Raw genomic sequence first — 24,608 nt, 5'->3', positions numbered from 1 at the left:
AAAAAAACAATATCGTTGAATATTGGGTACTTAATTAAAATAATGATCAAAGTACTTCTATCGGAACCGAATAATTATATAGATACTGTAGTTGTGTGAACTTACTGAACTTCAAAAGATACAGTTTATAGTATAGTATATTTGAGGTAGTGGAATAGAAAACGTGCGTAAAAAATCAGTATAAATTGTAAATTTTTAAAATACTGAATGTCAGTTTCATAAAATACACCATTAGAATCTATCTTGCTAATAACCAACTGAATATTGGTAATAAAATCATTAATCTTATGGACTGGTATATACTGTCAGAACCACTGCACTGAGTTTGATTAAAAGTAATTCTCCATTCAACAGCAGGATGTATAGGACTATGTTTCTTTAAATATACAATTAAAGTATCTGTTGTACTGACACCTATAAAAAAAAAGCGTTGTTACATCGTTTATTAACCAAATAATTTATTTAAAATATCTAACGAAATTTGTGTGAATATACCAAGAGATGTAGTTTGAAGATCTTCTAACATGGAATATCCATCACCTCCACTTTGCATGAAGTCAGTCAGAAGAACATTATATGTTTGATTTTTTTCAAGTTTGCTATATGTTGGAACATTACAAGATGCACACAATACTTCTACTGAAACTACTCTTGATTTTCTTGGTAGAGTTAAGTTGTAGACCACCTGTAACCATTTAAATAAAATAACATACTACAATTACATACTACTTAAGAGTAGTAAAATATTAATTTTTAATAATAGTAAAAAAAATTATATTTTGATTTAAGCAACTTTTATTAATTACCATGAGTAATTTAATTACATACTTGAAGTCCTGAGACTTGCAGAAATGCTCCATAGAGATTAGCGGTATCGTCTGGCTCTAGATTATAAACGCTCCATTCTAATACAGACAAAATCAGTTCTCCAGTCATCGAAGCTTTTACAATAGCGTTCTGAAAGGGTAGCACGCCGAGGACATCTCCCATGGTGATTTTATCGTCGTCGTTTCTTGTGATGGAACTTCTGATACTACCACCATTATGAAGAGCTATCGCAGCATCTGTCCATTTATATGGATCTGCATATTCAGCAGCATTGTAATCAATCATAGAATCTGTAATTAAATTGCCCAGATTGCACTCCCTTCGTCTACAAATTTTACTATCTCCTTCGAGAAACACTCGTGTCTTTCCAATTACTGTTAGGCTAATATTATCGATGGCTCCTCTCATCTGTTCCAATTCGTTTAAAATATCTTGTGCCTATTAAGAAACAAAAGCAAAGAATTGTATAATTAACAAAATTAATACAATTTTTAATTTGATATCACAGATTTTGTTCAATTAATTTTATTGAAAATCATGATATATTAACAAGAGCATAAAATCTAATCTCTCCTTTGAGTAAAATCAGGAATAAAGAGAATAAATGATTTGGAAAAGACAGAAGATGCTTCTTTCTGGTTAGGTACTTCTAATACACAATTTTATGGGGCGAATAAAAGTGAAGTGAACTCGAGAATTGAAAATTAGGAATAAGACGATCAAGATCAAATTGGCAAAGAAAATAAATTACCTAATTACTTGAGTTTTAAGAATAACTTCTACACTTTTGGAATTATATTGCGCAAGCATTAATATTCAAGTATAACTTCGAAAATAATTTTTCATTTTGATAATTAATAAATAAAAAAATTATTTTATATAAAATAATAATAATATATAGAGTTATGATAAAAATCCAACGTTTACCTGTTCAATACTGCTGTTCACAAGAATAGGATTGCCAACGATATCAGTCACTTCTCCCTTACTATCAAAAGTCACCGTAAAATTACCAAGATATTTGGTATAAGCGTACGCTTGCACCACATAAACCTTTCTTCCATTTTTCTGCACTACTTCTGTTGGATATAAACCTTCTGGCACTTCTATATCCGGTTGTTTTCCACTATAAAGGAAAGTATTTGTATGTCCACCGATCACTATGTCGATATCCTCCACTTCCCGGGCGATCTTTTTGTCTACTTCGAAACCGGAGTGTCCAACAGCGATTAATATGTTCACACCTTGGCTTTTTAATTCTTTCACTTCTCTGCGAATGCTCTCCACTTCATCTAGGAAGATCACTTCCTCTGTTGTGGAGATTATTTTGGTGTCTGGGGTCAGATAACCGATTACACCGATTTTCGTTCCATTCACTATTAGAATTGTACTGTTTTGTAATTTCGTGGCCGCCAGATTTGGTTGTTTGCTTAAGTCCAGATTGGAGGTCACTATGGGGAACGAGGCGTTTTGAATGAAGGGTATTAAACCTTCCACACCGTCGTCGAACTCGTGGTTTCCTAAACTCTGCAATTTTACGACAGAAAAATCTAGAATTTTATTTTGTGGGTAGTTTTACGCGTTTCGATTAGACTTTCGATTTTACAACTGAGGAAATTTCAATTCTTTTTGTCTACTGCTTCTTTGGATCTTTAAATTTCGCTTTAAATGTACAAACAATAAATTTGTAATTTATAATTACGACCGTGTCGTAAAATAATGGTAATAAACTTGTAAAGTTAGAGATTTTTAATTTTGTTATACTAATAAATCAACAACAAGCGAAACTCAATTTCAGAATAATTCTCGTGTGAAAATAATTTTCGCCTGTGTTGTGTTTCATTCTATTCTTCTTATTTTTGATGCACAAAAACGTGCATCTTTGTGTTACTAGTTAATTTAATGAAAATTTGAACAATTCGACAGAGTTTTTACAAAAGAAAAATCGATCTAACGTTATAATTTACGTATTTTATGATTTATTAAAATTATATCAATCGTACATTGATTGACTTTTTGACGATCTTCTCCCTAGTATCCTTGAATCGAATCGATCTTTTTTAATGCCTCATTCAGACAGCCGTTCATTTAATTCGCTTTACTACGAATTAACCATCGTCCAAATCAATATAAATGACTGGCGAGATATTAAATAACGGCACGTGAACGACGAATAAAAAAAAAAGTGCAATTTTATATAACTGCACGATAAAAAAATTTCACGCTATAAAAATGTCTTTAAGTTGAATACTCTACCGCGGCGTCCGGAGCTAAAATGTTCAAGAATTTGGCCACAATTTCCCATTTATACACGTTGAACCACACAGTTCCTTGATATGTATCACCAGCATTGAGGAAAAGACACGGTGTCGCTGAATTCCTAGCTTGTCGGATCAAAGTTGCAATCCTAGCGAATCCTCCATAACATTTATTCTCTTTTGCTTCTTTCTCTGAGCAAACGCTTGATAATCTCGATGTTTGTATGAATCTGTGAACATTAATGGGACAAAACAGAATTAACTTAAGTTTTAAGCTAAATTAATTGCAATAACCATTATTTCCATTGTTGTGTTATCTCTTTTCTAGAAATTAGAGATTATCTTTATAGAGAAATTGAGATATTGTGATCGATAACGATTATTTCTAAGAAATTTAACATATATTTCTTATTTGTTCTTTCTCTAAAAAATAAATTTAAAAGGAAAGTATATAGGAGAAGAAATAGTAAAATAATAAAGCTAAATAATTAAGCTGACCAGTTATAATTACAATTTAATAAAAATAAATAATCAAGCTGATCAATGAAGCTAATTACTTCCAAGCAAAATTCCCACAGATAATAATTATAGAAAAAGAGAAAAGAGAAACGGAAAAATTGTAACAAAATAGCGAATAATCGAAGTGATGATAAATTTGAGCTACATAGAGACTTTATTTCTATCTCAAGAAAAAGAAAAAGGGGATACTCACACTGATAAGAAACAGTTACTCTTGAAAAGCTTAAAACATAAATATTCTTCTTCGAATATTCAACTTCTCTTTCTCAATAGAAAAAGGAAAAAAGAAATCAAAAACACAAAAAACAATTACCTCGAGTGCATATCATTTGTGTGAACGATCCTAAGCGTGAGTCCTTCAGATTTTTGTGGCACAGGTTCCACAGGATTGCCAAGAATCTGACTGGGGAACGCCAGAAGGATTGTGATCACGATCCAAGCGACGAGCATTTTGTCGCGTGGTTGTTCACGATTAGACTGCACTTTTGTCCAGTTACACGCTGGTTTCAGCTTTATCTGACTGTTTTAAATGTAACGAGACAGCGACTACTTTGGCGGCGCGTGATTATCAGTCAGAAAAATGGCAAGGAAGGAGACAAATGGTTCACCAATTACGATCTCGTCCGATTCGTAGTTCTCATCGTTTCTCTCCTGTTCTATTATCTGTCTCGTTCTTCTTCCTTTTCTCCCCCTCAACAATCAACGGCTTCGTTTTAAGACAATCCATTCATTTTACGGATCGTTGGATTTCTCGTTTTCGAGCACGTCGCAGGATCCTTTGTCACGGGTCTAATATCCTCCGGATTTTCTATTAAACCAGATGGAACAAAATAAAAAATACAATCGTGGCTATCCGCTATTTTCTAGCTCGTTAATTTTTATTGCAAACGACCGCGCATCACGCGCTCGTGTAAGAAAATTATTTTTCAGTTAAACTTGGCAGTGAAATTCCCCGTGTAACGAGAAACGATCATTACAACTTTAACGAATTAAAAACTGTGATGTTATTCTTCAAGATAGAGAGGAGACCGAAGATCGAAGATTGAAGATTACTTGAATCATTTCAGAATGGACTCTATTTTTTTAATTTGTGAGGGAAATTCTTTTGTGCACTGAGTTTTTGAAGTACGAATTTTAATATTTATAAAAGAAGAACCATCGAAACAAGTTATATAACATCGGAAGGCATTAATAAGTATGACGGCCTCTGATTACAATTTTCAATTAGAGTAAAAGACAAAAATGAGGAATTTTGGGTTGCAAAATTTTTTAATTCCTGATTGAAACTAAAGTGAGTTGAGAAAACTTTCAAAGGTAGAAAGAAGAATAACCTTTCACTTTTAATTTGCAATTTGGGAAATTTAGACGATAGAAATTTTTTGACGACCAAAGCTGTAAGTTATATACTGCTGACATTACCTTTACTGAATTTAAATATTTCCCGATATGTGGTCTGTCGGCACGCACATTTTTTATTTTATTTCGACGCATACCAAGATTTCTTTTCGCGAATCAGCGAAAATCTACATCATATACACTATATACCAATGCTCAGAAGTATCCTGATTTTTGCTCATCTTTTTACTATGTAAATTATTAACCTGCAATGATTTTATTCTTTTTAATTAGACATATAATATTTTGATATACATAATTAAAAGAATGTATATACAGGAAGAAGAATATATAAGAATTATATATACAATATTTTTCTATATATATAATTAAAAGAATTTTATTCTTTCTAATTGTAAATATAACAATATAGATTTCACAGATTAGAATAGATTAAATTGATTTTTCAAATTCAGTAACAATACTAATATTTGCCATCACAGAATTTTAAAATTGTATTATTAAGAAAAGAAAGCTAAATTGTATAGTAAAGAAAAGAAACATTAGACAAGACATTTCAGCCACGTCAACATTACGCGAACTCGATCAATCATTCGATCAAGACCACTCGAAAGAAAACCTTTAAACGATTCGAGAACCCTCTGTATACATCTCACGATTCTCACATTGATCTTCAGAAATCACTCGGTGCCCTCGCCACTCGTTCAACAAATTTCCAAATTTCTCGATTTCCATCCTTTTCAATGCGACAATCGACTTTCATCGTGCAACGCTCTTGGGAGTAGGGTTAACAGAAGAATGACGTATCGACGGAGCAGACATCCGGAGCGCGCGAATCTCCGCCAAGCGTTCGGAACCGGGATCGTTCGAACGTACCGATTGTTGAACTAAAAATATCACGTCCCTCGTAACGAGAGGGATCCCCGTGCCAATCACTCACCGGTGAAATCTCCTTTCCCCGCGTCTGATGAGAACTGGCCTCTGGTTGCACAACCAGATTCACACAGTTCGACAACAAATACCACGACGAGACGAGTGCGTGGCACACGACTGGGATGGTGAACTCGCGTTTCCTGCTAACGAGCCGATTTTGCCGAGCGACCAACGTCGACTGAACGCGATCGTCGACCAAAAAGCTCGAGCCGCCTCCGTTTGTCCCCCAAACAATCCGCGAGTCGCTCCTCCGATTCGTGGATGTCGGAGCAAACCGGTCGAAATGAAGGCAAACTTTCCCGCGCAAGTAAGCAATAGACACGTGGTTTCGCAGGCAGCTTTCACTGCTCGAATCGTTTCGCTGGGAAATCTGATGCGTGGTGAATGGTGGTCGTGTGCGCGAGAACGTGAAGTAATTTTAGTTTCCTCCGGTCCTTTACTTTTCCAACTGTTGATTTGGCTGGTTCCTTAACGGAAACGAAAATTTGAGAGATCTGTCTGATGCGCGATGAACAGTACGTGATGGACGTACGTTCAAATGAACCTTTCTTCGTTTCTTTTTCTTTTCGTTTTTGGTAAAAAGAAATCATTGTTTTCGTTTTCTTTTTTTTTTTTTTTATTGCTATTTAACTGGGAAAATTTGAGAAACTTTTGTCATTTAATGGGAAATTTATTTGAGAATTTTATTTCACGACGAAGTTATTTCTTTTTTTCTTGATCTGTTGATTGGGTTGTTTTTTTAAAATTATAACTAGAATGAAGACGAGGTTAAGAGGCAATCTTGCATCTCAAAATTTGTCTGTAAATGCACAAAAAATTGGCAATCTTTGAATTTTTAAAAATTGCGAAATCTAGATAAATAGTACAATAGTAACGATAAAGCATATCAAACAATTCCTTGGAATTCTCTTTCACAATCATGGTGTTGAATGAAAGTTGTAGAGAAATGAAATGTTGCGTCAATGCATCGTTGATCTTTTATGAGTTAATGAAGAATTATAAAGAATTATCAAATAAATTATAAAAATAATTTTTTCTCTGATTGTAAGCTATCTATACTCTTCTCGAGTTGTTGATTATGTTAGGTCAATGCTATAGTTTTTGACAAACTGACTACTTTTAAAGTTCAATGACAGATTCTTGAAAGCGTTGCAAAGTCTGTTTGATCGATTAAAAGTGATTAAGATCGTTCTGATTTCATTTAGTTTGAAGACTAAATATATACGTGCGCATTTGACGTAAACGTGATGCAATCTTGAACTATGTACAACGTACATATACGCTCATGTATATACATGTAAGTACATAAAATGAAAATAGAAGGTGAAATAAATTGAACTGAATTCAATTGTAACTGCTCTTCTCTCCGTTCAAATATACTTTCTAATCCGGAGATGTGTGTAGAGATCTTTTCAATCTCAAATTTTTTAATCGTTACAATTTGTGGAACACAATATTTTTGATGATGACATTTACCAAATAATAACGGAATTTGCATGTGTACTTTTGATACAAGTTTATACATATTTCACATCAAGTATCGTTATTATTAACATATCATTAATTTTATTATATTAATTATTAATATTATACCTGGCAACATATATGTGTATATTTTATAATTATTCTTTTATTTTTTCTTTTACTTCATTTCTTCAGTTACACGAAATATAATATTCATATTTAGATCGACTCATAGTACTCATGGATTAACTTTTGTACTAAAATTTAGATATCTATGTTTATTTAAAAAAAAAAAAGGAAAATCGTCTCTTTAAATCATATCTGCTTCAAGCAAATGATCGAGAAAATAATGACCAAGTGTTACGTTGTTTGATACGATTGCGAAAATTCATCTCTTTGTAAAATAAGTATACGACAATGGTGTCAATTTCTTCATTTTTATTTCGAGAGTTAAAAATCCTCTCCTTTATTAAAAATAAATTTTCCCCATTGTCGGTGTTATTATCTACACACGCAGATGTGTATAAAGCACTAATTCTTTCGCTGTTGCACAATTTCGAAAGGAAAGTTTCTAACTTCTATCATCTTTCTATTATCTGGACGTAAGAAAAATAAAAATAATAAGCGTTTAATCTCGTGATAACTCGTTATCAGATCTCCCTAATAAACACAGAAATCAAATCAAATGATTTGTCAGCAGATTTGTTCGACACGCGATGTTCCACATTTTTTTCATCTTCTTTTGTATTTTGCTTTGAAAAGCATGCCAGACAGAAATCTGAACGACTACTGATTATCGTTTGTTGTCAAATTAAAACAGTTTATTTAAAAACTTTTGAAATTTTCCAATTTTTCCACACTTTACAATGAAATACTTTATTTGTAAAATTTTAAAATTCCTCGTTAAAATTTAATTTTTTCATATTTTTTTTTTTTTAAATGGATCAAAACAGTAAAATCAAGAAGAAGGTTTTTCAGTTTACGTAATAACAGCAAATCGCCATGAGACAAGCACACCAATGACACCTTTATCGCGAATTATGGTAGACGAGGATGACAGTGCACTCATCTTCCGGTTCTTCATGTGGGTGATTACTCGGTCACAGTCGTGGCATTATTAAAATGAACATGACATGGTCAGAATTCGAATATAGAACGAAATTGTCAGCGCGCCAGGATGAGCAGCGTCGTCTAGCGTTATCTTTTTCGCTCGATGCTTTTTCATTCTGATTGTCTGAGAGCAAGCGAGGAATGTTTGAAGGTTGGAAGTGAAGATACGACAAGTCATGTTTCCCGTTTTTTATTGAGGGACAATTAAAAGATTCGTAATAAAAGACGCGTCTTCGCGCTTATTCGCTGCAAAGGAATTAGTCTAACGTCTTTAATTCTTTCGTTCGATGCATTCCAATTGTTTTACATAAAATATTTATTTTGTAAGTACTCTCTGTACATTTCTGTATACTTTAATTCTTTTAGAGCAGCCTTAAGTGACGTAAAATTTCTGAATTTGTCGCCTACTTCCAAGAAGTTCGTACGTATTCGAAAATATTAGATTATACTCTTTTTTAATTATTTCACGCAATAACAAAAATTGTTTTAGCTACCAAATTTCTGAATTTGTCACTAGAAATCAGATCCATTAAATTGAATCTTTTCTCAACTATTTCACAAAATCAAATTGTTTATTCAGCAAATGATATATGTAAATTAAAAAAAAAAAATCAACATAAACGGACACGTGTCATATATTTTCTACGTGGTCTTCATATTTTTTCATTGTTGCTATCTTGAAAGTTAAGTATGACAGCTAAGAATGACAGAGGTAAATAAATTGAAAGAGTGACGTTCAAGCAAGGTCTCGTCAAACGTTTAGACGTAGTGAAGAACTAGAAGAAAAATTATATTGACAATATGGTAAATCTATGAATAGCAACGATAACACTGACAATCGTAAAACTTACTGATTATGTTTTTTATCAGTGGTATTGTAAAAGGCTTTACGTGTTTTCTTATGGCTACATTCTCTTCAAACGAATTCTTCTGTTTGTGTACAGGTATAATATACTAGGTGTACAGGTATAATATACTGTTTTGTTTACTAGAGTGTACGAACTTTACCTGAGGAATTAATTGTGAATTACCTTTTCATGGAATTAGTAAGTTATAGCTCTTGTTTATTACCTTTTCATGGAATTAATAAGTCATAATCTTTATTCTCCCGTGACCGAACATGTTTGAAAAATAAAGGTCGACTGAATTCATTGGAATACGAGTTCAAATACTAGAATATTAAATATATTATAATTAATAATAAAAATTACTATACTATTATTGCTAAAATATTATCACTTGCATTAACATTGCGAGAATGTTTGTTAAATACGATTTTTAATTTGGAAATAAAAAGAAAGAGAAAATTAAAATAAAAGTCATGATATTCTGTTGTGAAGTGATTATAAAGGATAAAATCATTGCAGGTGGACTTGTTTATTGAATTTTTAATGCCTACAAAATCGATCTCTGATCGATTAAATATATTATTTCAAGTAATTTAATTTCTATTTTGAATATAGACATTCAAGTCGTTGATATATTTGTTAGAAATTGTCAGTTAGTCTGTTGAATTTAATTGAAACGTTATACGCGCATTATTGAAGAAAAATCGATTTAGATCACGGAGGAGAGGAAAACGCAATTCCGTCGAGCGATTTTGCAACGATTTTAGCGAGGTGTTGCAAAATTTAGCATGTTAGTTAGTTGATTAATTGAGTTTTGAAATATTCTAACTAGTATCGGGATATTTTCCACTGATATAATTTATCGAGGTTATTTCGTCATCTATTTTATATGCGGAGTTACTTCATCGGCATAGTGCTTAGGATCAGCTTTGATAAATAATAATATCGCGTATCGTTTTATTTATTTTGCCTAGATAAAACAACGATTTATACGTCTAAATGTCACAATTAAAATATAAAATTTCAATGCCAACGTTAATTACCAACACGAAAGTAATAATATTTGTATAACGATGGAAAATTTCGTTGAACGTATTTATGTGTATTCTATAAATTGAAATTTTAGTAGAATTACAATAACATACGACTATCAAATCAATTTGATCAAACAATTTTTATCATATAATTATGAAGTATTTATTGCAAATATACACTTAATAAAAACAAAACACATTTTATTACATACTTTATACTGTCGCTTGTATTTACTACGTACATGCTATTTAATATATAATTTAATATATAATGCATATAAACAATTAAATTATTTGTGAAAAGTTTTCTGATAAATTTTCGAACGTTTGAAAGTGTTGTATGAATTTTTTCCAACTTTTGGAAAGGTAATAGATAAGGCAAATAGTAGGTAAGACTATTGCGCACTAAAAACGCAGATCAGACATGAACACGTGTACATTTTATCAACACGTATACATTTATGCTCAGTAAGCGTTGATATAATTCAAATAATTAATAATTCTAGCTTTTATAAAGTGTATATTTTCAATAAGTATTTTATTAATAAAATTTAATATCTTATTATCAGTTGATATCTATTGTGACATTTATCTATGTGAACTAAAAATTTTACCAAAAAATTTTCATCATATATCTTCACAATATATCTTATTATATTATAATCCATATTTTTAAAAAATCTCTACAATTCAGTTTAGTTTTGTGAATCTCTTTTGAATAAAAAGAAAACCGAAACCCATCATTTTGATTCCTTAAGTTAAATGCGTCAAATGGCTTCCAACAATTAAAAGAAAGAAACACTCACCCCCATTCGATGATCGACGACTTGCGAATTCGCGAGGTTAGACACTTCACGAGTGACTTCAATTCCAGAGATGCTACTCGTCCGAAGGATAAGAACAGACTGAGTCAGGATTCCTAAGAGTCTACGAATTGTTCGAGGGCCCCTTTGTCTGAAATTCTTTTGCCTTCCGCCCTTCCCCTTTAAACGCATTTATCCAAGTAAATCATTTTTTTCTTTTTCTTTTTGTGTTAAACTAGTTAATCGTTCCTAGAACCGATCCAAACAATGGATACAATCTCACAAACGTGATTACAGGTTTGCGCCAGCAATAAGATTAAAGATTTATATTCTTGATATTTTTTTGAAAATATTTCCTTTGCTGTTACGATGTGTTCTTGCGTTTTGGGTAATATTAACACGTTGACTGTCAGTCGAATTTTACAAGTTACAAGTTACCAGAACAAATAATAAATAAATAAGGAATTGTCAATTTTATTTGATGTTTATACCTCTTATCGTACTATATATAGTTTGTTCATTTCGTAAGACGATTCATAATTTATATCATTCTTTTTCATAAATAATTTGTAGAACGTATTTGTAAAATGTATTAACAGCTGTTGTAGTTCAGCTCGTAACTTGTAAATTAATGACAATTATCAATTATGTAATAATGCTGGTAAATTGACATTGTACGACAATTTTGCAACAAATAAAGTAATTAAATGATTTGTAATTTGTAAAATCAAACATTTAGCTTGTTATTGTTAGAGACAAAAATCTATTAATACTAATAAACAAATATTGATGCAAATTAACTTTGTAAGAAACAGTTGTTGACGTACTTACATCACAAAAATTATGTTTTCTAATCGTTCTAACTTTTACTTATTTTCTTTCCTCAGTTACATATTTACTGTATAATATTTCAACGACTGAAAAAAATATTTGCCTATCGCATTATAAAATTTACACAGTTTTATCCAATTGTATTAAATTCTTCTATCTAAGTTGCTGATATTCTCACACGATTGTTCAAAAAATTCAATTCAAACGCAGAACTCAATAAAAAAAGGAAAAGAAGAAAAAGAACATTTTATTACCAAGCACTCGCGTATGTATGTACGTTGAACGCAACGTCACGCTAATTACCATCTAATCAGCAGAGGTATTAACAATCGTCACTGAAGTCTAGTGTAACTAAGTAAGTGCATTTATCTGAACGGAATGACATGTCAATAAGTCAAAGAAAAGATCTAAGAATTAGATTATCGCGGGACAAATAACGCGTATCTCTGTCGACGTGACTCGACAAGAGGAAGAAAATGAAAAAAAAAAAAAAAAAAAAAAAAAAGAAAAATATTCAACTCTGTACACCTCATCAAGACCCGTGTACTTCAGACTTTTACTTTTTAATCGCTAAGAGCAATCTTTAGGTAAAAATTTCCATGTCTTTACGAACGCGTTCTGAAAATATTTTCCTCCTTCCGATGGAATTTTTTTATCGTGTGCTTGTTGTACTAAATGTATTGTTTTACACTGATAATGGGACGATTTCGTGGCGGAAGCGGCGCGAAATCGGCGTTCACCAGGTAGAGACAGTCGACGACGAGCATTCGCGACCGACACAGGTGCGTCGCGTGTTAAATTTGCCATTAATCACGACGTTTTGCCACCAATTATGGCCGCGTTTTGGCAAACCGGCCGATTACGCGTGTAATCGTTATGTTTCCGCCGCGAAATTAGATTCCCCGGGTCCGCGAGACACGAATTGTGTCAATTATTTCGCACTCTCTTTCGTAACACTCTGTCCCCATCGTTTTGTCAGTTGGTTTCTTTGTTTCCTCTTTATTGCCGATTAAATTGATCTAAGTTGTAAATTACGGCACGGTCACACGTATGCACTTGTGTTTGATATTAAGTTGCTGCATGAATGCATAAATTCTGCACGGTCGTTTCGTTTTTTTTTTTTTTTGTTTTCTTTTTGTTTTTTTGGTACAAAGTATCTCTTGGTTTTTCCCGGCAGAATAGAGCTACCGAGTCACGTTTGACGTGAGAGAAAATGGGAAATTGAAAAATTTGTCGACTTCAATTTTTGCAAGTTTTTTAATTTCGTTATCTGAACAGGTGATTGGTCGAACCAACAAGTTACTTATTTCTGTAAGTTTGTTTCATAGACGCTTATTAGTTTTTATTTACTTTAAATTTCCCACAAATACGAACTAATTATATTATATTTACTATTTTTATTATTTATTCTCTGTGAAACGTATTTTTAAGAACGTTTTAAAGTTCTAAATTCGCCATTATTATTAATAAGTAAATTTACAATATATGTTTAATAAAATAAAACTACGAATAGTTAATAGACTCGCAATCTATTCATTAGATATTTGAAATGTTGAATTTTCTAATGATAGACTCTAAACGACTTTTTTTTCCAAGTACGAAACAACTTTCTAAAAGATTTAGCTTTTACTAAGTTAATAAATACAATAATACAATATTGTATTAATATAATATAAATTAAAATTAAAATTATTACAATTATAATATTTCTGCAGCAACTTAATATTTAACATTGTAAGTTAAATAACGAACGTTATTAAAAATCTTGTAGCTGAATTATGTTATTTTTTTGAAAGAATTAAACGTTTCTCTGCGAAATCGATATTTTCCAAGTTCGTAGAATATATGTAAACAAAAAGAAGGGAGGCATGATGCGATGTCTGGATTTAGTAATGTATACACAAGTGTTTCGATGAATATATCATTAATTATTCTGTCAATCATCCCAGCAAATTAATTAATGCCAAATTAGTTCTGTCATCGGTGAATGATAAATTCGTAATGGTATTACAAAACAAGGCGGTAATGACATCGCGATGAAGGATGCTCGTTATTTTTAACTATCCGAAAAGAAAAGAGACACTTGTCGATATTTTATCAACGTTTATTTGATTTAGAAGGCAAATTGATCGTTTCCACTTTCTGTGCGTTTTTCATTTTTTCGATTTCATTATACAGGTAGAATTAATTAGTACTGTATATAGAAATACATTACAAAGAAGATCATTTATTTCGACAAGAGTCTATATACCAATAACAACAAGTACCAGGATAAATTTGAAAAAATAACATTCGCTTTAGATAGTAACGATTTATTAATTTTTTAAACTTTCTTTTCTTTCGATAAGTATTTTCAATTATAAATACTTTCAATTCAATGTTCTTTATATCTGTCTTTTTAAAACTGTTTTTAAAACTAAATTCTATTTATAAACTCTTTATAAACGTCCTTCGTATAATTATCATTTTTATTCAACACACTTCAGTCTTTTTACATGAAACAGTCATTACATTATATAATTTCTATGAGCGTGTACCTGCAATTATATCGCGGAAACGTAATTACACGTAATTAAATCACAAAACGACTTAATCAATTTATAAAACCGATCAATTTGTCCTCCAAACGACTTATAGGCGCGCGTGTTGAATTAATGCGATAGTTAATGCGATTTCCATCAGGATTCTGGAAGACAGATGAAAATTCCTCTCGAATACCTTTTAATCTCTCTCGTTCGCGAGACGCGCATCGATCGACGATCCGTGTACCGTCACAAGCAAACCGATTGCCTTACGTTCCTTTTATACTCTCCTTCCCCTTAAAAAAATTTCGTTGAACGAGACTCGATTCATGTTTCAATACGCAAACACGAAGACTCGGAGAATAGTCTGATAGCGAGAGCCCTTGTCGCAGCAATATCGTCTGAACCAGGGCTTCTCAAAGTGTGGCGATCGCGCAAATAAATTTCAGAAATTTTAGCAAAACTAAAAAATCCCTGCGATCAATTATAGAAAATTAATTCAAAAGCAATATTTGGCACCGAAGAACTGTTTTCGAATAAATTTTCCTTATGATTAGTAAATCGGCAAATATTTTAATTCGCATTACTATGTTTATATATACACCTCCATCACTCAGAGTCGCGAAAATATTTGATCGAGTGAAGGGGGTCGCCAAGTGGGAAAGTTTGAGAAGCCCTGGTACAAAACTGCACAGTAGTTCTTATCAATAAATACAGGAGATACGTTACTTCGTTTCCGTAGAGAAACTCGAGGGAGGACTGGCGCTTGGATGCGGCGACGAAAATCCCAGGAACGTAATACTCGAACGAAAGTCGTGACGTCCCCGATGCACGAATCCAATCCGCGATGCTCCGATTTTTTTTATTGCCGTTTCTACTTCAGTTGTGCCGCGGATTCACCGGAAGGGGATTGCATTATCCAGGACGATCGGATCTATTCGAATTATCGGTGATACACATAAATGATTTCCACGCGAGGTAAGTCGCGCTCTTATACTGCTTCTTGAATACGTATTTTTCATTGCAAAATTATCACGTGTCCGTTATAATCAACTACTTGAAGAAAAATATTCATTCGATACTGATTAATTATAAAGATTTCGCTTTTCAATGAGATAACGTTCGATTTAATTCGGCGTACATATGTACGTACGTACGTATGTATATTTTATTCTGGCAATTTTCCTTTTTTAAATTCGATTTTTAGTTTTAACTTCGATTTTAATGTAAGGTATATTATTGAATGATAATTTAAATTTATAGTCTGATGATTCTAATCTAATTCTAATTATTAATTCAACTCGTTAATTTGTACAATATTGTAAAATTCATGTAGTCGTGTAGATTAGTGTGCGGTTCTGTATCAAAGTGTCCAATAACGTACGTATTCACAGAACAGTAACTTAACGATAACGTGAATGGCATTACGAACCGAGAATCGAAAAAAACTGGGTCATTGAAAATGTTTTGCGTTAATCGATGCTAATATCATTGTTGTATGCGTGCTAAACTCGTCACCCGTGATAATTGTTTGTATTATTATGCTACGGAGGAAATATTGCGACAAGGAAGGCGATTGTTTTTCAAATTATGCGGCCAGAATCTTTGAATCAAGTACAGTAAACTAATTCAGCTATTAAGTAATATTTTATATACTACGGAGAAAATGTTGCGACAAGAAAGGCGATTATCTTTCAGATTATGCGCTAGAAATTTGAACTGTGTACACCAATTAAGTTACTGAGTAATATTTTCTCTCAAACTTTTTGAATTTTGCAAATTACCAATAAGATAATAATACATTCTCCTTTGCGACTACAATATATATATATATTTATTACTAAACCTATATATATATATATATATATATATAGGTTTAGTAATAAATTATTTGACGTTTTTAGGCTGACTGCGAACATAATATACGCTACATAATTTTAAAAACGTCAATCGTTTTTAAAAATTTTTAAAATAATATTAATCGCAATCGTTCGAACAATCGAAACGATTCACTGAAAGTAAAGTGTCTATGTACTGTTCGATTCCCGAAGGTCTTTTCAAGTGAAATCTCAGGGTCAGCGACGCGATGATTCCGGTTAATCGTGACGACTCTTTTTTTACCGTGTTATTCTTTCTATCCATCAGCTTTGTATTGCTCAATATCGAGACGACTCTAAGAACATTTTCATTTTATAGTATATGTACATACGTACATATGTTGTCTTAAAAGTTTCATTAGAATGTATGTTGCAAATATATGAAAGAGTCTGTGGATTTTGCAAGTTTACAGTCTATAAATGGATTTTAAGAGAGCAGTATTAGAATAATTTAAGAGAGCAGTATTAGAAGAAGATAGCAACAGGTTTTTCTGCTTAATTGTTAATAGCTTTTTCAATTTTATACTGACACTGAGATTTTAGCAAATAGCATTTTGTATTGTGGATTTTTACGAAGATGCAAAAAAAAAAAAAAAATCACATAATATGCAAAGATATGCAAAACGGATATATTACGTTCCACTTTTGAAATTTTATTCACAAAACTATGAATTTATTTTGTTATTAAAATATGAATATTCGCACTCTATAAAACTTGTAATAATATGTACCAACGCTATCTCGGTGATTGTAGTATCGAAGGAGGATTCTACTTATTAGACGTAAATGGTATTTTAAATAATTAGAAAAAGTTTAGAGTAAATTTTTATCCACATAATTTTTCATTTTAATTTTCAATCAAAGTCTTTCGTATTGGAATAATAATTGCAAAATAAAATGTTGCATAAATACGTCACAATGGGATTTGTGATGTATAAATACGTCACAATGGAATTTAAAAAAAAATCCATCTTTCGCTTAACTCAGAGAAATATACACTGACGGATAAAAATATTAGGTTCGAGCAAACAGGGCCCCGATCCGAAGCGTGTCACGAAGGTGAGGAGAAGGATTGCATCGGCGGAATCTCAAGAGTTTCCACCGCAGTGAATCGTTTAATGAATGAAAGACCGAATCCAATTTTCTTGAATGCCGGTGACCATTACCAAGGGACTCTTTGGTACAACGTTCATCGTTGGAACGTGACTGCTACATTTATGAACATGTTACCGCACGATGTCATGGTAAAATCATTTTATGGTATAATCCGGCGAAAAAAGAGAGAAAGAAAGAGAGAGATATGAAAAAAAGACTCTTTTTTTATTGGTGATCAGTCAGCTGGTTTAATTGTGTCAAAAAATTTACAATCGATCGTTCGAACGCAGTTCGTTCACGTGATCAAATGAAATTTCACGTTGAAAGCGATGAAACTGAATTTATCGCGTCAAATTTGATCGATAAAGGCACGCGAAACACGGTTTCACGCTTGTGATTGCATAACACTCTGTTAATTAGATTGATCTCGATAAAGAGCAACGAGGATTCACGTGATCGAATTAATAAAATCGTGACGATCGTGTAAAGTCATGGACGATCGATTACGATAACTGTAGAATAACGACAACTTGAATGAAGATAATAATTAAATAATAACTGTGTAAAGACAATCATTCTTGCGTGAAAATTGATAACTCGTATGTTTGCATTTAGTAAGAGAAACTTTGATTTATATTTTTGTGATTTTAAATCCTACGAATCAAATAAAATAATTTGATAAGTAGAATGTAATAAAAGTCACTAAATCAAAATGATAAGATTCTTATTCGTAGCTATTGAAAGGGAAAATTATATGACGATTAATTTTTCAGACAATAGGGAACCACGAGTTTGACGATGAAGTCGCTGGTGTGGTTCCCTTTTTAAAAATGGTCAAAGCACCAGTGGTAGTTACCAATATTGATGCAAATGAAGAGCCAATGATACAAGTGAGTATATTAATTTTTTTAATTATAATTAAATTATAGATTTTATGCATATATGAAACAATATACAAAATGCATATAATACACAATCATTTTTAAGTATTTATTATAATATTTAGTAAATGAAACAATCTTCAGTTTTATTTAATTAAAAAATAAATCTTTTTGATTTCTATCATATTCGTAAAGATATAAAAACCGCATAAAAATCCGCACTCTAACTACAATTGAAATTTTCTAAGAAAATTCTAATCAATCATATAAATATTGGTGGTTTCTTCAGGGCCTCTACGAGAATAGCACGATAATCGAAAGGAATGGAACAAAAATCGGAGTTATTGGTGTTCTTATTTCGACGGCAAATGTTTGTATCGAGTTTTAATTTCATGCACAATATTTATGAGTCTTTGTTTATTGTAAGAATAAACTTTTGTTTTAAACTTTCGTTAACGTAATCGAACGAATTTTAGATTTACAAAAAAAAAAAAAAAAATCAATTAATTAACTAAAAATATTTTGCATCAATTTCGTATTTGGAATTAAGATAAAAAACAATAATTTGGAAACAATAATTACAAATTGTTTCAAGTATTTTATCATTTTTTTCATTTCAAAATATTAAATAAAATAGAAAATTTGATAATTGGATAATAAAATGATTTGAAATAGCTAATAATTTCGCAATAAAGAACAAATAATCATTCGAATCATTTAGCGTATTTCACTTGAATACACAAATAATCTAAACAATCCAAGTCTGTTTCACACTCGATAATCAACCTAAAATTCCTCTCTTAATTAATTCTTAAGAATGTCGTCGTAAAAATTGTTGCGTAAATTATATCTTAATTATCGATACGGTTGAACGAATTCCACGTAAAAGCACCATGAGATAATTGCACGATAGCAAGAGGACGAGAGAGACGATTACGTTTGACGAAGGTTTTAAACCGGAAGAGCGATTCAACGTTACTCTGGATCCTTAATTGAAACTTACAAATTACCAGACAATTTCCAGAACCGGGAAATTAAAATTTCTGGACGAGGTGGAATCGGTGAACGACGAGGCCAGGAGATTGAAGTCTCAGGGTATTGACATTATTATCGTTTTAAGCCACTGTGGACTGAAGGTGGATAGAATAATGGCTGCCAAGTGTCCTTTGATCGATGTCATCGTCGGTGGACACTCCCATACGTTTCTTTACTCAGGTATACTTATCAAGCTCTAATGTATGAAATTTCTGTGTGCCTTCCTTCGTTCCAACGTCAATATACTCTTGTTTTTCATTCGGATAAGTTTGTTTATAGTATCATACCATTATATTTTCATCATGATAGTATTTCTAACACTACTAGTTTCAAAAATATGACAAATTTACGAAATTCCTCCAGTTTTTCCCTTCGTTCTTCATTTCTTTTTGAAAATAAAATTGAAACATTTGCTTTTCACTATCTTTTACGACACACAATGTCATCCTCTATTTGGAATTTCAATCATATTTGTGTATTATTCTATCTTGTAGATATATATATATATATTTAATTTTATTACGTTTAATTTTGTATTATTCTACTATTTCAAATGCTCATATAGAAGAATCATGTTATTGCGAAGAACTTAAAAATAGTTCCTCTTCTGGAAGTTTGGCAACCACATTGTGTACGTATAGCTTTAGTTATACGTACTGAATATAAACTCATAAAAAAAGATGACTCACTATTAAGAAAAGAATTATTATCTACTGAAAATCTTCCAACAATATTTCAAACAAAAGATGTACGAAACAAAAGAAAACATAAATCAACCTTGAATTTTATATGAAACAATCAAGAAGAAGAATCTAAAAGAGATTTCATGAACTATGAATTTTTATGTATTTATGAGAAAATGGAAGATGCAAAAACTGTGCATTATAAAAAGATATATAACATATTCGAAATAAAATATTAAATACAATAAATGCATTCTATTTGCGACAATGAATTTTCTTCTCCCTTGAAATGTGTATAATTAAAAACTTCTTCTATTAATAAATTTTACTATTATTTTTATCTCTGAAAAATATTATTTCTATCAATCTTTTATTAATTTGTAGTAAATATTTTAACCATTTCGCAAATGATTAATAATATATCAGAAGGTGGCAGATAAAATGTTCTTGTTAAAGAAATACTTTGATATTAAATCGAGAAAAAAGAATATTAATCACTGAAGAACATCAACAACTAATTAAAAAAAAAATTAAGGTCCTATTAATTAATTCTCAAGCATTCAGTAATAATAAAATTCTCATTATTTAGGACCACCCCCCTTTATCGACCAGCCGGAAGACGAATATCCAGTGATAGTGATTCAAGAGGACACCAACAGAACGGTGTTGATCGTTCAAGCAGCTGCTTTCACGAGGTTAGTAATTTATTCTCGATAAAAAGCTGTTTGTTTTTTCGTCTGCTTTTATTTAAAAAGATGAAGAAGTGGTTCTCTTTGTTTGCGTTAGATACTTGGGGAATCTAACAGTGTGGTTCGACGCGAATGGTGAGGTGGTTGATTGGGACGGAAATCCGATTCTGCTTGATTACTCTATCGAACAAGGTAGGAATAAAACGTTGCTCTTATTATACTATAGCGCGACTCGTGAAAGTATTCGTACATTTATTATAAATGAGATTTTATTCATGTACTGTGCGCCTTATATCTTTATTTTTACGAATATAATTGCGAGAAAATGGGGCCTAATACGTTGGTGTAATAGTAATATTTGGCTTGGCATCATTTTCACAAATCTTAATTTTTAGAAAAATTATATTTAGGATAACAAATATAGGTATAGAATAGTAAAGAAATAAATCCTTGAGAAATGATACTGAGAGATGATGTAATTACTAGGTCTCGCCATAAGGAGCTGTCTACGTGCGAGATTCACCTTGAGCTCTAATCTTGTCTATCCTCTATTATGTTAGAGTCAAGATATTAAATTCTGACTTTACTCGCCCCATAGACTCGCAAAAAAGGAGATAGATATTCCTTAATTCAATTTGGAATCTAAGATTTACAATAAGGCTTAAGCTACAGAATGTTTATCTCCCATACAATGATTACAATGAATCTTTCTTCCAAATGAATCTATCTTCCAAACGATGGACTTTTACAATGTTCAATCACTGTGTATTCTTTAAGAAATATAAATTAGATTAGATAAACGACTCAAATATCAACATTTTCTCCAGATCCTGAGATGCTGAAGGCTTTGGCACCTTGGAAAGTGAGCGTCGACGAGAAGGCAAAAACAAAGATTGCTCGAAGCAGAGTTTTCCTCAACAACAAATGTCGCAGAAACGAGTGCAACCTTGGAAATTTGATTACAGACGCTATGGTTGACGCTGTACGTAACAAATATATTTCGTTTGTCTACTAAAATTAACGATTAAAATATTATTTCAAGGCAAATTAGAATGATGTCTATCGATGTTTTAACGAAGTGCGTCGAAATAAATTAAATTAATGATTGAACAATTTTTCTGAATCGAATTAGAATGATGTCTATTAATTTTCTAGTAGAATTACTTCAAGACAAATTAGAATTGTATCTATTATTATTTTTTTTTTTAACAAAGTGCGTTGCTAAATGATTATAGTACGTAGACAAAGCGGAGAACAAGACTGTTTGGACATACGCTGCAGTTAGTGTTACTAATCCTGGAGGAATACGAGCTCCTATAGATTCCACAACTCAAGATATCACTTTTGCCGACTTGATCATGGCTCAACCCTTCGAGAACACGTGGGACATCCTCGAATTAAATGGCAGCTGCATCATACAGGTATAACATTGTACGAAATTTACTCCATTTAATTTAACCCTCTATAACTTGACATAGAAAATTATTAATAGACTATTATTGTATCAACGATACAATAAAATTATATTAATACATCATGCAACATGAATACCAAATAATTTGTTCATAACAATCATTCGTTTTAACTTAAAAAGATAGATAATTATTTTTACTCATTTATTAACTGATATTCTATATTTTAATTATTTATTTTTAAAACTCGTAAGTCTCTTCTAGATAAACGAAATTCTAGTTATAGAGAGTCGACGGAATTTAATACATGACAGGGCATACATTTCGAAACTATTTAATATTTATCTGTAACATTTTTTACTAAAAATCATTATTCACAGGTCAGGTAGTAGATTTTATAAATAGTGTAACAGTTCTCTGCTATGTCAATTCTTATAGATTTTTTTTAATAAATTTCAGCTCCTATCAAAGAGTGTCTTTTTTTACTGGCGTGTAACAGGTATAGCCATACATTAGGCTCTCATTGTATCTCGTCTTTTCATCTATCATTCTTAAAGACAATATTTAATTACACGATATTATTATACGTATTATTTAATCATTTCAGATCCTAGAAATGAAAGACATTCTCACATGGTCAGGCATAAAAGTGGTTTTTAAAATCGAAGGGGATACCAGAAAGGCAGTAGATGTTAAAATAAGGTAAATACGTATTTTAATTTTTAGTTTTTAGTAGTAACATCGACAGATCAGCATAATTTGTACTTGTTTAGGTGTCGAGCTTGCGAGGTGCCAATGTACGAAGATCTAGTATTAGACCAATGGTACAGACTCGTGGTTCCGAGCTTCTTAGTTCAAGCTGGAGATGGATTCGACCCATTCGTAACCTGTGGCAGAAATCACGAAATCGGATTCGTAGATTGGGTGGTACTGTCTAAATACATGAAGAAGATCAGCCCTATATTAACTGGACAAGATCGTCGAGTGATCTTTATAGATGAAACTAATTCCTAGTTGGCTCGAATGAATACTCCTCTTTGGAAAAAAAGGACACGCAAGGAAAACTTTTAAATTGAAAGACTTTGTAGAATCATCTGCCGTAAAATGATATTAAGCAGTATTGTATTTGAATCAAAGTGAAATCGTGCGATAAATGTAAATTTGTGACAAGCGCGGCGTGATCTCGTTTATCTCTTTGATAATGTACTCGGATAATTAACGCAAGAATTGAATAATATAAAAATGAAAGGAAATAACATTATATTCATTCTTTTATAATACGAAAAGAAACGCGAGGATTAATAACGGAATAGTACAAAGTGCCATCGGATTTTGTCCACGAATTTAAATTTAAATCACTGTTTGGTTCATATTCGTAAAGGCATAAAATCACTTGGAGAACCGCTATCAACATCGACTATCCATGTCAATAATTTCATGAATTCTTTTTCCAACAGATAAATTTCTACTTCTACAAAGTATTATTGTAGATATTATACGATTAAAGCACACAACAATGCAAAAAGAAACTTCAAAGCTCTTCTCAACGAGCTGAACTCGAAGCTGGAGGGGCGCCTCTGTTTCATTTCAGCTTGTAAATTCAAAACAATTAAAATCGCTCGTTAACTTGCTGTTCAATCTACGCATCCCCCAAAGAGAAAGAAAATCGAGTTACGACAGATCGATCAGTTTCCTCGGCATTTCGCTCAAGAAATATTCGCTTTTTTTCTTTAAAAAAGAATCGACGACGAATCCAAGAGCTCGCGATATCGTCGTGAAAGCAGGAAACGTTCGCTTGCCTTATCTCGCGGTATCTGAACATCGCGGCAGGTGAAGCATTTAAATAATATATCGAACAGGTGAAATAGCAGCTGTTCGTCTGCATTGCCCTCCGCCACGGGACGCGTGAACAGCTTTTGTAGTGCCGCGAGAACTCTCCTTTTTTCGCTCGAAATTCGCGCACCACGTTCTCCTCTCTTCTCGTGTGACACAGTTTCTTCGCGAATCCAGTCTTTCTCGGGCTTGTCAATTCATATTTCAATAAGAAACGTAACTCAAGCGAGCAAGCAAGCAAGGCGGACATTCACTAGAGCCTTTTACCAAGCCGAAACTTCGAGGCTTTCAAGGTTCGCTTTCCAAATTCGATATCTGTAATTATCATTAATACACGAGGTTTATTTCAAATACGGGATCGGAGAATGATTGTTGGATTTCTAAATTTGTAGTTTACAGTACTACAGTGATTTATAGATATAACAACTATAAACTACAATAATACAGTCTGTGTAATATTTGCCATTTAATTATTAAGGCGAATTTATTGAAGCACAAATTTTATTTCATTTGAACACATTCCAAAAGTGAAATATGAATCACTCGATGCAAATAAATAAAAAAATTTTAGAGAAATGGCCTGCAACTTTGTTATTT

At 32.0% G+C, this 24,608-nt stretch overlaps 2 protein-coding genes across 5 annotated transcripts; one reads left to right on the top strand and one right to left on the bottom strand.

Annotated features, from left to right (window-relative positions):
- Nucleotides 1–119: 119 nt before the first annotated feature.
- Nucleotides 120–11,297, bottom strand: LOC122539157 (protein 5NUC-like). Of its 3 annotated transcripts, XM_043673854.1 has the most exons (8): nucleotides 5,902–6,136; nucleotides 5,025–5,206; nucleotides 3,919–4,413; nucleotides 3,085–3,316; nucleotides 1,756–2,355; nucleotides 829–1,266; nucleotides 496–685; nucleotides 120–414 (listed from the first exon to the last, which is right to left on the bottom strand). In XM_043673854.1, the coding sequence occupies exons 3-8, from the start codon at nucleotides 4,053–4,055 to the stop codon at nucleotides 239–241; spliced, it is 1,773 nt and encodes a 590-aa protein (XP_043529789.1). In that variant the 5' UTR covers nucleotides 4,056–4,413; nucleotides 5,025–5,206; nucleotides 5,902–6,136; the 3' UTR covers nucleotides 120–238. The 3 variants fall into 3 exon arrangements, with proteins under 3 accessions (XP_043529789.1, XP_043529771.1, XP_043529781.1); XM_043673836.1 differs by lacking the exons at nucleotides 5,025–5,206; nucleotides 5,902–6,136 and adding an exon at nucleotides 11,157–11,297; XM_043673846.1 differs by lacking the exon at nucleotides 5,025–5,206.
- A 1,391-nt stretch (nucleotides 11,298–12,688) lies between these two features.
- Nucleotides 12,689–23,904, top strand: LOC122539174 (apyrase-like). 2 transcript variants are annotated; one of them, XM_043673860.1, is made up of 12 exons: nucleotides 12,689–12,766; nucleotides 15,249–15,484; nucleotides 17,402–17,627; nucleotides 18,252–18,368; nucleotides 18,649–18,729; nucleotides 19,373–19,574; nucleotides 20,667–20,772; nucleotides 20,864–20,958; nucleotides 21,594–21,748; nucleotides 22,002–22,187; nucleotides 22,786–22,880; nucleotides 22,952–23,904. In XM_043673860.1, exons 2-12 carry the CDS (start codon nucleotides 15,354–15,356, stop codon nucleotides 23,190–23,192), a joined length of 1,635 nt encoding a protein of 544 aa, XP_043529795.1. In that variant the 5' UTR covers nucleotides 12,689–12,766; nucleotides 15,249–15,353; the 3' UTR covers nucleotides 23,193–23,904. The 2 variants fall into 2 exon arrangements, with proteins under 2 accessions (XP_043529795.1, XP_043529804.1); XM_043673869.1 differs by lacking the exon at nucleotides 12,689–12,766 and adding an exon at nucleotides 13,150–13,295.
- Nucleotides 23,905–24,608: the final 704 nt, after the last annotated feature.

The sequence above is a fragment of the Frieseomelitta varia genome, unplaced genomic scaffold (genome assembly GCF_011392965.1).
Source record: "Frieseomelitta varia isolate USP_RPSP 00005682 unplaced genomic scaffold, Fvar_1.2 scaffold_1022, whole genome shotgun sequence".
Classification (NCBI taxonomy): domain Eukaryota; kingdom Metazoa; phylum Arthropoda; class Insecta; order Hymenoptera; family Apidae; genus Frieseomelitta; species Frieseomelitta varia.
This window is presented reverse-complemented; position numbering and strand designations above follow the sequence as displayed.

Excerpts from the sequence above, each read along its gene's own strand:
- LOC122539174 (XM_043673860.1), top strand. The coding sequence starts at position 15,354 with ATGCTCCGATTTTTTTTATTGCCGTTTCTACTTCAGTTGTGCCGCGGA. Across the intron at positions 19,575-20,666 it reads CCATACGTTTCTTTACTCAG|GACCACCCCCCTTTATCGAC; the intron begins GTATACTTATCA and ends CTCATTATTTAG. Across the intron at positions 20,959-21,593 it reads TGATTACTCTATCGAACAAG|ATCCTGAGATGCTGAAGGCT; the intron begins GTAGGAATAAAA and ends CATTTTCTCCAG.
- LOC122539157 (XM_043673836.1), bottom strand. The coding sequence starts at position 4,055 with ATGCTCGTCGCTTGGATCGTGATCACAATCCTTCTGGCGTTCCCCAGT. Across the intron at positions 3,317-3,918 it reads ACAAATGATATGCACTCGAG|ATTCATACAAACATCGAGAT; the intron begins GTAATTGTTTTT and ends TAATGTTCACAG. Across the intron at positions 1,267-1,755 it reads TGAACAGCAGTATTGAACAG|GCACAAGATATTTTAAACGA; the intron begins GTAAACGTTGGA and ends GTTTCTTAATAG.